General features: G+C 36.3%; 1 protein-coding gene across 1 annotated transcript in view; it reads right to left on the minus strand.

Moving 5' to 3' along the window:
- Positions 1–13216, minus strand: part of CD2AP (CD2 associated protein) — a 104369-nt gene that overhangs the window by 43590 nt on the left and 47563 nt on the right. Inside the window, exon 5 of the mRNA XM_067752745.1 lies at positions 10216–10336. Within this exon, the coding sequence (XP_067608846.1) occupies positions 10216–10336 (121 nt within the window). The remainder of the gene's footprint in view (positions 1–10215; positions 10337–13216) is intronic.

The following is a 13216-nucleotide window of genomic DNA, read 5'->3' on the forward strand; positions in this document are numbered from 1 at the left end:
GAGATCACCAGTCACTGGGGTTTCCTCCCATACCCTTAGGTGTCTGTGGTCTACCACGGGTGCCTGGTAGGTGCCCTAGTTGTGAGGAGACACGAATTCCGCGTCCTCCTAGTATGCCATCTTGACTACACCTCCTGTGTGAAGATTTTTGATAATCAATTCAATTATGAATCAGCAGATGATTCTAAGGTGCAATTATCAGTTTATTTGATTATAGCCATAAAATAAACAGTTGCTTTTAGATTTAGTGATTCTAAACTTTACTACAGTCACTAAAGCATGTATCATTAAAATAAATGCATAGATATTTCAATTATCTAGTACTAATGGATAGGCTAATTGCTTTTGAACTCTACAGTTAAACCTTCTCGATCCATAGCTCACCTCTTCCACTGTATATGCCCAGTTTCTTCACCTGCAAAATGGGATACTTCATAGGATTGCTTTGAGAATTAAATCAGTTGATTTCTGTAAAGCACTTAAAACAGTGCCTGGCTCAGGGCCTATTACTTTTAACAAGTTTAAAGATGTATTATTGAAAACTATTCAAGTGGGAAAGAACATGATCACATAGAAGGAGCAAAAAATAAAAGGGCAACATAGACACTAGAAGGAAGAAAGCAGAGGGTCGGGGGAGAAGGCAGGGACAAAGGAGGAGAAAAGAACAAAAGAATGGAGAGAAAGGGTAAACAGAAGGTCTCATAATCAGACAAAACAGAAATCTTACCCTATAAGGTATTTCTAATATTTTTATGCCCATGTTTTATCCATCAGAGATTGTCCTTGCATTGCTAAGCTTTAAAAAAAATTATATTTGCATCTTATGTATGGCACTGTCAGTCATAAAACGTAACAGCAAATCTTCCTATTAAACCTAAAACTCTCCCTTCCTCCCTTTCTCATGAAATCTCTACAGCAAAAACTACTTGATGACTTGCACCTCCATATAAAATGACTTAAAACCACCAAGAGCCCCAAAATACAACTACTTTTTGAAAAAACAAACAAACAAGAATCATTATGTGAACTGCACTGAGTGCTAAAGAAAAATAATATAAAGTAAGAAACCTGATGAAAATACAAAGCACTTAATGGAAGCAATCCAAGTTCACTATTAAAGTGAATGGGTCTTACATTAAGGTAAAACATGTAAACCAAGTAGAAGAACTTGGAATCTACTTTAGTTGCTGGCATAAATTCCCCCTCTTTTTACTCCAGAGAAGAATATCTTTCACCATCATTCAAAGATTTTTATGATACTCCTGCATTTCCTAAGAAAATGTTGTGTTTGTGTGTTATGGACTTAAAATCTGTATTCCTTAGTTCCTAAAAAGAATCATTTAGAAAGAGCATCTGGCTCTAACAACAACTTGTAAAGACTCATATAACATATTACCAGTAAAAGCACTGAAGCCCCAGAACATTCTTCCTTACAAAGCTGCTCACCAGGAGAAGGAGTGCAAGGTGAAAGCTAATGTGAGATTAGACACCAAAGTAAATTGTGCACCATCTTAACTCCTGGAGACTAGGCTGCAGATCACCAAATTTCTATCCACCACCTTTAGCACACCCAGGGTCCATCACCATTCTACAAGGATCCTGTGCCCCACTAGCAATAAGCATCATCTTCCTTTTCAGAGCCTGAATAATGAAATGAAACCTCAGATTGACTCCTCCGAAGAGAATGAACATAAGACACGAGAACTCCTAAAGAACAATCTACCAGAGTTTCTTAAACATTTTGTGCAATGTATCCCTCTAGTAGCCCGGTAAAGCCCAGAGGTATACATGGCTCAAAACATTTAACAATCCCTGTTGGGACCTTTTTAGTCTTCTCAAAATTCTGACCTCTTCACTCTGCACCTCATTCTTCGCTTCTCTCCTTTCTTATAGAAGAAATTAAAAGTCAGATTATCTCGCCCTCAGCTTCTGGGCACTAACTCTGAAGTACCTCCAATAAATTGAAACTAATCATGATACCTATAATGTAAATCTCATTTCCTCCCACCTCCTGAGTAAATCCTGTTCTGCTGATAAGTCCCATTCTTCTGAATTTGCATCTTCAGCTTCTCCCCCTCTACTTGTCCTCTGCCATTAGCATTTGAAAATGATCAAGACTTTTCCTTCTTAAGAAAAGAAGGAAAACATTCTGGAGTATATGTTGCTACACTGCTTTACACTTACCAATCACCTCTCTTCACTGCTTTTGTCCAGGTCATTAATGATTTCTTCAACCCTAAATCAGGATTACATTTTATTTCTTACCTTACTTATCTTATTTAACCTTGCAGCAGCATCTGACACTACTGTCCATGTCCTCCCTGAAACACTCCCTTCCCATGATGACCACTCACTCACAGGTTGCCTCCTGGCTCTCTCTCTGTGCCTTCTTGGTCTTCTTTTCAGTTACTCTGTCTTGGCCTAGACCATAAATGTTGCTACGCAGGATTCTATCTTAGGCTGTATTCCTTTTTCACCCTAGACATCCTCCCTAGGTAATCTCATCCAACTCCATGGTTTCTTGTATCACCTAACATACTTTCAAGCCTCAATTTTGGACATCCACCCCAAATTTCTTTTCAAGGTTTCAGACACACACATACAACTGACTACCAGATATCTTCACTTGGATGCCCTGACACCCCCACAGGACTCAAAGTCAACATCTCCAAAAGTGAATTCATCATCTTCTCCCAAAAATTATCCCTTCTCTGCAAATGACATCATCTACCCAGCTTACTGACCAAAGATCTGGTAGCCTCGACTCTTCTTTCTCAGTTATTCCCCATCATCCCATCATCACAAGGTGCAGTTCTTTATACCGCCTATTTAGCACAGGAATGCTACCCGTGTTTCTCCATTCACATGATCACTTCTCTAGTTTAGGTTAATACTATTTCTACCTAAATTATCAAAACATTCTCAACTGGTCTCGCTACCCCAATCTTATTCTCCTCCAATCCACTCTTGACACTGCAACCAAACCACTCTATCTAAAAGGTAATCTGGGGCTTCCCTGGTGGCATAGTGGTTGAGAATCCGCCTGCCAGTGCAGGGGACATGGGTTTGAGCCCTGGTCCGGGAAGATGCCACATGCTGCAGAGCAACTAACCCTGTGCGCCACAACTACTGAGTCTGCGCTCCAGAGCCCACGAGTCACAACTACTGAGCCCACATGTCTAGAGCCCATGCTCCACAAAAAAAGAAGCCACCGCAATGAGAAGCCCGCCCACTGCAACGAAGAGTAGCCCCCGCTCGCCACAACTAGAGAAAAGCCATGCGCAGCAACAAAGACCCAAAGCAGCCAAAAAATAAATAAAATAAATTTATATAAATAAAGTAATCTGATCATTTCTCTCCCCTCTAAGGCTTCTCTGTGACTTGACTACCAGTCCTGTAATGCCTTCTTAAGCCTGACCCAACAATTTCTCTAGCCTCAAAACTTACCACATCCAACTATACACTCTATAATCCCTCTGAATTGAATCTCTTTCAGGATCTTGAAACTGCTCTGCTCATTCTTTACCCTCTGCCACAAACCTGCCTAGGGATCTCGTACCCATTCTGAGATCTCAATCTTTAACTTCCTATGGGGCGCATTCCCTTATATCCTTCTCAGTCTGAGTTAGCTCTTTACACATCTATAGCACCCTGAATCTTCCTGCCACAAATATTTCTCATGCTGAATTATAATCACTTGTCTAATATTCTTTTCTTTCTCCATGGACCAAAAGCTTCAAATATGGGGAATAATCATGACTATGTTGCTCATCATTGTATTCCCATAAACATGCACAATATGCTCAACAATAAGCACTCAATATACTGAATGAACAAACATACGAATGTTGAACTAACTAAATAATAGTATTTATATTTAGAATTTCACTTCAACTTTTAAATTTCAGATCTGGGAATGCACTGAGTCCATGGGAAATGCCATCGAACCCACATATTACTGCTCATATTTCTCACAGGGGTGAAAGTACATGAAAAGACAGTTCTATAGGCATGACTGACATGCAAACACATGAGCTAAAACAGTGAGAATTACCTAACAGCCTCACCCCCATATGTTAAATAAAATAGTAAAGTAAAAAGATCCGAAGAAGAGAATTCCAGTTGTGATTTTACCACTTGGTGGTTAAATAATCTGAGTTATAATTTCTTCACCTTTAAAGTGGAGGTGACGCTAACTTCAAAAATTATGAGGATTTAACATGACAAAGTATTTGAAAAGTTCTCTGTACACCTCAAACCACTATGCATTCATTCATCCACTGAGCAACACTGCGACACTGTTTTAGAAACTAGGTATGCAGCAGTGAACAAAACAAAATCTATATTCTACTATGGGGGTAGACAGACAATAAGAAAATAAATAAGAAATAATAACAAATGTATCAAAGAAGATAAGGGAATTAAAGAATGGAAGATAGAAGCTTTTTGCTGTTTTATACAGAGCTATTAGGAAAGGCCTCACTGAAAAGGTGATTTCTGAGGAGAATCCTGAAATCAAACTGAAAGCCATTAAGGATATCTCAAAGAACATTCAGGGCAAATGTATACAGCAAGTACAAAGGCTGTGAGACAGAAATGTTCCTGACATCTTTAAAAACAGTAAGAAGACTAATGAGAACAACGGGGATGGTTAAGTAGGAGATAAAGTCAGAGAGGCGGGGGGGAGACATTTGGTGGTGCCAGGTCTTGGAGGGTTCTATAGCCAATTTAAGAAGACTTTGGCTTTTACTCTAAGTAAAATGGACAGCTACTGGAAGGTAAGCACTTTAACATTCAGTAGGGAGGTAATGGCAAATAACAGACTATTGCAATTATACAGGAAAAGGTAACTTACACCAGGGTAGCAGCTGTTGAGGTGGTAAAAGAAAACAGATTCTGTACATTTATTTAGTAGGTGACACAGTCTGTTACTGAATCAAGTATAGAGTGTGGTATTACGAAGAGTAAAAGGTGAATCCAATTCTTTGGTCTAAGTAAAAGAAGGATGGAGTTGCCATTAGCTCAGATGAAGAAGACTGTACAGAAGAAGATCAGTTTTGACCATCTTAGTTCAAGATGCCTGTTTAGACATCAAACTGGAAATTTTTTTTTTAAATAAATTTATTTATTTATTTTTGGCCACGTTGGGTCTTCGTTGCTGTGAGCAGGTTTCTCTGTTTGCGGTAAGCGGGGGCTACTCTTTGATGTGGTGTGCGGGCTTCTAATTGTGGTGGCTTCTCTTTGTTGCGGAGCACAGGCTCTGGCGCACAGGCTTTAGTAGTTGTGGCACGTGGGCTCAGTAGTTGTGGCGCACTGGCTTTGTTGCTCCATGGCATGTGGGATCTTCCTGGACCAGGGCTTGAACCCGTGTCCCCCGCATTGGCAGGCGGATTCTTAACCACTGCACCACCACGGAAGTCCAAAAATGGAGATTTTTATAGGCTTAATGTGGGGAGAAGACTTAACAAGGGATAAAATACCAGTAGATATAGTCACTGGCTTTATTAAAAAGAAGGAAAACTGAAAGCAAGTCCTACTTAGGAAATAAGTGGAATCTGAAAGGTGACAAAAAGACACTGTAAACAAGAAAGGCTAAGAATATTTAACAAAATTAAAGGGCAGTCATTTCATTATAAAAACAGAAACATCACACTTCCCTAGAGAAGCAAAGCTTTTCCTGAAATTGACTACTAAAAAGATACTAATCTTGAGATTTTATATAGAAACCACTGAGTAACAGAATAGATTATAAGTTTACCACATTCCTAAATATAATAGGGGCTTTTTTTTATAGCTTTTATACCACCGTTCTTCAATGAAAACTGAGGGCATAAAAATAAATTACCCTAAGGCTCAGGTAATACTGTCAACCTACTGCCTAGAGTCAGAATTACCTTCTTAGCAGTAATAGCTAGAATTTAACTGGTCAAACCATGAACATCATCCTATATACTTCAGTTTATTTATTAAAAGAAGAGAAGAGCTCTACTAAATGTAAAGGAGTGTAAGAAGAAACTATGTAAAATAAACAAATGCAGTGGATATGGCATTCTAATACTATAATACTATAAGCAAAAATACTAATACTATACTATTCTAATACTATAATACTATAAGCAAAAAACAAATTAAAAAATTTATTATGTACAGTTGGTAATTCTTATAACAGTTACCAGAAACATACACCATTTTACTGACTAAAAAAGACTATCAAAACACCAGTTATACATAGAAGATGTTATATTTTGTTAGGACACAGGAATAGTGGACATGAATTCTCTAAGTCATAATGCATAAGATATCAAACTCTTACATTAAAACTTAAAGGACTCTATGCCTTTATCACTAAAGTTCTTAAGACCTTATAAAGTACTCACTTCCTGGCATTTACATCAATATGCAAAAACTTTCTGCCTAAAAATTAGAGTTAAAAAAAAAAAGGAATTACAGTGTACTTCAACCACTGACTTCCCACCCCATAATCACAAAGCTCCACATTTAGAATGCACTGCTATTGGAAAGGGGTTAAGCAAGCAAGGAAGTACATTTTTAACAGATATGATTCTGCAAGGTTACTAAAATTCAAAGAAGGCTGAATGCTGCAAGGAATGCCCAAAGTTTTATAATTATGAAAGTAATGAACTACATCCAAATTTAAATTTGTCTTTTGCTAGTGGTTCCATATGGACTTTAAATTTTGTACATAGTTTAAGGGCTCAGTTTACAAGGCATCATAAAGATGACAGAAATGTCCTGTACATTTATTGTGGTAGGGGTTTTCATGGATGTATACAGTTGTCAAAATCATCAAATTGTATATTTTACATATACACAGTTTACTGTATGTAAATTGTATTTCCAATAAGGTTAATTTTTTTAAATGTCACAGAAACTAGTTTGAAGGCTCTCTCACTGGCCAAACCTGGCAGTATCAAAATAAATAATAATGGCAATAATAGATTAATACCTAGTGAATAAAAAAGAAACAACTGATGAGTCCACGCTGATTTAAAAAAAAAAAACAACTGGGGAGAAAGCAAAATTCTTCTCTATAGAAGAATGTCAAATAATAAACAGATGGGATGATGGAATTAGAAAATCATCATTTTGCAACTATCACAGTAAAAACTGATTCAGGCAAAATTTATCTGTGGATGCTTTAACTGCTGAGTGAAAGTCTGATGAGGAATAAGATATTTACATAGTCTCAAAGTACCTCCCCACAAGACACTTATCAATTAGAAGGAAAAAAACAGTAAACTTACAGTAGCAGCACAGCTTTAACCAAGTAATCAAATTTAACATCACCAGTAATAAAAGACACAAAGCACATGTGTCCTCCATACAATACAATGAGACATCATCATTCTGTAGCCCTATCAATAAAAATATAACCTGAAACTCCAAACTGGAATCCATTATACAAAATAACTAGCCTAAACTCTTTAAAAATGTCAAGGTCAAGAAAAACAGAGAAAGGTTGGGGATCTATTCTAAACAAAAGAAACTTAAATAAATTTTCTGCATGGTCTTGTCTAGGAGAAAAAAATAGCTATGTAAAGTATACTAGAACAATTAAGAATTCTGTATATGGACTGTGAATTAAACAGTATTGGTAACATTAAATATCTTGATTTTGATAACTGTACTGTAGTTATAAGAGACTGCCCTTGTTCTTAGGAAATACACACTGAAGTACTTAAATGTAAAGGAAAAAAAGACCCCCAGATTTTTTTTTTGTTGTTGCGGTACGCGGGCCTCTCACTGTTGTGGCCTCTCCCGTTGCGGAGCACAGGCTCCGGATGCGCAGGCTCAGCGGCCATGGCTCACGGGCCCAGCCGCTCCGCGGCATGTGGGATCTTCCCGGACCAGGGCATGAACCCGTGTTCCCTGCATCAGCAGGCGGACTCCCAACCACTGCGCCACCAGGGAAGCCCTCCCCCCAGATTTTTAAATAGAAATTGAGTAATAAATTAGCAAATGAGGCAAAATGTTAACAATTGGTGGTGAATCTGGATAAAGGGTACTATGGGACCTCTCTATTTTTGCAATGTTGCTCCAAGTTAAAAAAAAAAGTTTCAAAAAAAAAAAAATCACTGTACTGCAGTTTAAAGGATGGACCCATAAAGTGAGAGGTAGTGAGCAAAAGTACACAAGAATGAGATCAGAAACAGAAAATTCTTAGAAGTCTTGAGTCTTCTAAGAATATGTATGTAGAGTAATATTAAGTGGTAATTTCTAAAAGTTTTAGGTTTCTCTGTTACAGAATGAGAGGGTGGTACTGGGACTTTGTAGCTCTAAACCTAGATGTCTGTGAGCTTGCCCTATCATTTCATGCCCTATTCTACCATTTCATTACTTGACTTTTTTCAAAGCTCAACACTTTCTTGAGAAGAAGGAGAAAAAAACTCCATAAATCTTTCATGTGCAAACAAACCATAATTATGGATGAGGATAAAAATTTCAGAGAACTTTCTTTATAAGGTTTAAAATGGTAGAACTAAAAATGCATCACAAAAACTTCAGGAATTATCTCAACAATGATTTCTAGATAACTTTTATAAATTATGTTTAATATTACCATCTATCAAATGTAAAATGATTTAATTTTTTCCTCTAAAATTTATTCCCTCACCATTGAGGACAGTGAGGCTTACAAATTGCATTTGCTACACATAACAACCTTATAATGCTTTCCTACTTAATTTCAAAATATTGAAGGCACTGACAAAAAGAAGCAAAAGAAACTAGGTTCAAAACAATCTGCAATGTTGCAAGCATTATGCTTAGAAACTATCTTGCTAGTTCACAGAACAGTCCTCTTAGGTAAAAATTATTATTCCCATTTTGCACACTAAGAAACTACAGTTAAGCAAAGATGACCAAACCACACTCCATGCCATCATGGAGCCCAACATCCTAGATAGATTAAAAAACGGAAGTGTCCACTGGAATGCAGTATGAAGTACTAGGTACAGAAACAGTCTGGACAACCTTAAGACTTCATCTCATTGTTTTGAATGATATATAATTGCTATGGTCTGCAAATTTGTGTCCCTGCAAAATTCCTATGTTGAAATCCTAACCCCACAAATTAAGAGGTGGGGCTTTTGAGAGGTGATTAGGTCATGAGGGCAGGACCCTCAGGAATGGGATTAGTGCCTTACAAAAGAGGCTCCAGAGAGATCCCTTGCCTCTTCCACCATGTGAGGACAAAGTGAGAAGTCACCAACCATGCATCAGGAAGAGGGCCTCACTAGAACTCAACTATGCTGGCTCGCCTTGATCTTGGACTTCCCAGCCTCCAGAACTGTGAGAAATAAATTTCTGTTGTTTATGCTACCCAGTCTGTGGTGTTTTGTTATAGCCGCCCTAATGGACTAAAACAATAGTCTTCATATCTTGACATTACACTGTCTTTGAAAAAAAAGGCAATACTGGCAACCTTAAGGTTGTATGTCTATACCTCAATATCTGAATCTATCTAACCATTATAAAACTGCCAAATAATACTAGTTAATGCAAGTACAAAACCCTGAACATTCTCATTACACATACTTTTCCATAAAGAAAAAGATCTACTTATCCCTACACTATCACTTATGAATTTAGTTTCTCTTAAAAAAAAAAAAATTCTCCTAAATCCCACAGCAATTCACAGACGTAAAAAAAATTAAATCTAGCTTTGGGATAAAATCTTTTTCAATCGTACTTTTGAACAGTGAACAAATTTAAGATTAATTTATAGGTGAGTCTCTAAATGACAGAGATCACAAAATAATTTAAATGACATTCTGGCTGCACATGGAAAACAAAATCTATTATGTGAATATAGAAAATAACCAGAGGAAGATTTTTTTTAAACTTCTACTATTTCTGAAGTAGTTCAGCCATTTGCAAACTCTGGGCAAAATTGTATATAAGTAGGTCTTAAGTGGAAAGAAATCAGATAACATAAGTAGTATTGTTTCATAATAAGGGTACTATACGTTTACTTCAGGTTGAAGCAGACATTGGAAGGAAAAATAGTAAATTCTTTGCCTAGATATTTAGGCAAATACTCACTTTAAGTCCCTGTCATAAAGTGCTTTTTTAAGGTAGATAAGATAAAGCTCTTAGTTCAAAAGTAAGACTAGAGTTTTAAAAAATACAAAATAAACACTAGATAAAATATAAAGTTTATTTAAATCTATTCAAATTTTTTAAATAGTCTACCTGAATCATCCTGGGCTTCATGAGCTTCACCATCATCTGTTACCTCTAACTCTTTCACAAAATTTGAGGGAAACAGTCCCAACTTGTTGTTCAGGGTTCCACTCCACCAGCCTTCTTCTACCTGAAAGAGTTCACAACTCAAAGATAATAAAAATTTCTCTTAAGTTTTCACTTCCCCCACAGAAAAACTGAGCTATAGAAGTGAATGAGCACAAAGTTAGTGATGCAAAATAATCCCTTTAAATCTACAAGAAAACACAAAGGGAAAAAATATATTTTGAGTAGATTAAATCTGTGTGGATTGGATTAATCATATATGGGATTAATCATATATCAATAGCACTTTGCAACACTTAACAACGAGAATTTATGATCAACTGTAATCTATGAAGCAAGTAATTTTCATGAAAGTATCAGATAACCAAGAATAATGTATTAACAGCAACAAGAAGATAGCTCTCTTCTGCAATGTCACTGTTTTAAACACTATGGAGCCTCTGTCTGTAGTTATGACATACATTATTTAAGCATTTGAAAATTTCTGATTTCGAAAAAGTTTTATGAATATAAGAATATAACTTCCTAAATGGCACAAAAAATTACTAAGTAATTTATCTATTTTACTTGAACAGTGAGTCTTAACCCAAGTATGAAAAAGAATCACTTATTTTTAAAAGTCCAGATGCCAGGCTCAACTGAACACTCCCAACCCCAACCAGAAATATTCTCAGGAACGAAACTCCTTAGAGAAATGTTTACATTCACAAATAATGAGGCTTATTATTATTTAATAATAATAAGTTATGAAGTTATTTAATAATATTAATAATTTTAAAAATGTATAATTTCTTCTAAGGATGCTAAGAGGTCTTAAGTAAAAATAATTTTTTAAAGAGTAAACTATTTACTATCAAAATTTACTTGACAGCAGTACATGCAATATCATAGCTAGAAAAGGTTCTTTTTTCTGTTTAAAATATTAAAAAATTTTTTTCATCTCATCACAGTTACAAAGGAAAATTTAATAAGTTATTCATCCAACAGGCACTATGTACAAGTCATGGTGTTAACTGATAGGAAAATATTCAAATTTGCACATGAGAAATCTCTGTCCTTGAATAAAACAATCTAAAGAAGAAAACAAACAATGAGCAGATAGTTACAATACAATGTGAGAGGTGTTATAGCAAAAGTGTGAACAAAATGCTGTAGGAGCACAAAGGAAAGGCATATACGAATCAAAAAACGCTCCCCTAAAAGCAAATGGCAAAAGAGCTGGACAGTTAAGGCTAAATGAGAGTTTACCAGACACAAAGCATGTGAAAAATGTGATACCATAAAAATAAAGGACTTATTAATGGAATATATAGCTGAAATACGAGGTGCCTAGAATACATGCTATTTAAGAGAGAAATATAAGGCGGTAAATATGAAGAGTTTAGAATTTTTAGCAGACTTAAGGAGGCACCAAAGGATTGAGAGTTCTTCAAACCAGGTGTGATGGAAATACGTAGAACAAACTGGAACGGGTACAACTAAGGGAACATCATCAAACTGTTAACTATACCTGAAATCCCAAATTGACAGCAATTGGGTAGTTAGGGTAAATAACTCTATAAAATTCCTATTAATTAAGGAATTCTTAAAAGGCAGGGTAGTATAGTGGTAAAGAGCACCGACTCAAAAACAAATTGTGTGGGTTCAGATTCTGGTGCTCTGCACGCCAGGCATATGAACTTGCACAAAAATACCTGAAACAAGATCACCTAACCCACATGCTCATCTACACGTAATCTTGACAGTCCTCCCACCGATTAAGTGGCAGGCTTTGTCCCCACTCCCTTCAATCTTGCTGGCTTATGACTTTCTTGTAACCAACAGAATGTGGTGAAAGTGATACTATCACTTGCAAGGTTGGATTATAAAAGGCTATCACTGTGTTCACTGAAATGCTTACACTTAGAGCCCTCAACTGCCATGTAATAAGTCCTCCTATCCTGAGACACCTGAGAGCCCAATACAGTGAGAAAGCCAAGCCAAATGGAGAGGCTACATAATGGCTTTCCATAGGGAGTCCTGGTCTTTGAGGCTTCTGGAAACTAGACATGTCAGTGAAGGAGCCTTCCTATGATTCTACCAGTACCCAACTTTGAACCTTTCCAGTTGAGGCCCCCAGACACCACAGAGCAGAGACAAGCCATCCCTCTGTGCCCTATCTGAATTCTGGACCCACACAACTAACAAACCTAATGAAACAGTTGTTTATTGCCACAAAATTTGGAATGGTGTGTCATGCAGCAACAGTAGATAAGCCAATCACTTATCTCTGTGATTCAATCTCTTGTTTGTAAAATAGGGGTAAAAATTCCTATTTCCTTAGGTTGTTTAGAAACTTAAAGGAAATAATAAGTGTGAAACACTTAGAATGGTGCTTCAGACATAACAGAGGCTCGATAAACACTATTATTATTGCCACCTGGTAGAAATAAACCAGAACTGCCTTTTGTCTAAACACATTGGAGTTTAACATAACAAGTGATAAATTACATATTAGCACACAAAATCAATCTCAGTGGCAATACATGATATCAAAACATATACTTTGAAAACGGCATCTTTAGCTGCTAAATAAAACTTTAATATTTCTTTAATGGTAAAAGCAGAGATATGAAAGGTTATTTTTTTTAATATTTTAAAATCTCATTCTAAGATACTAAGATGAGGGAAAGTGCTTTTGGGTTAATATTTGAATGTGATAATTCAAACAAGACAAAACTTTTTAAAACATTCTGCTTTCGTATACCTTTGCTATGCAAAAGGTAAAAAATCCTTCTATTTTTATGGCTTGTACCTAAAGTGAATTAAGAATCAAAGAAAAGGTTTATATTCTTAGCTACTTAGATTATATTAACTTGAGCTAAAAAAAGCTTATTTTATTCTTAAAGTCAACAGATACAAATTCAGTACACAAATACAGGCATAGCAAGGATGAATAAAGCTT

The sequence above is a fragment of the Pseudorca crassidens genome, chromosome 10, assembly GCF_039906515.1.
Source record: "Pseudorca crassidens isolate mPseCra1 chromosome 10, mPseCra1.hap1, whole genome shotgun sequence".
NCBI lineage: Eukaryota > Metazoa > Chordata > Mammalia > Artiodactyla > Delphinidae > Pseudorca > Pseudorca crassidens.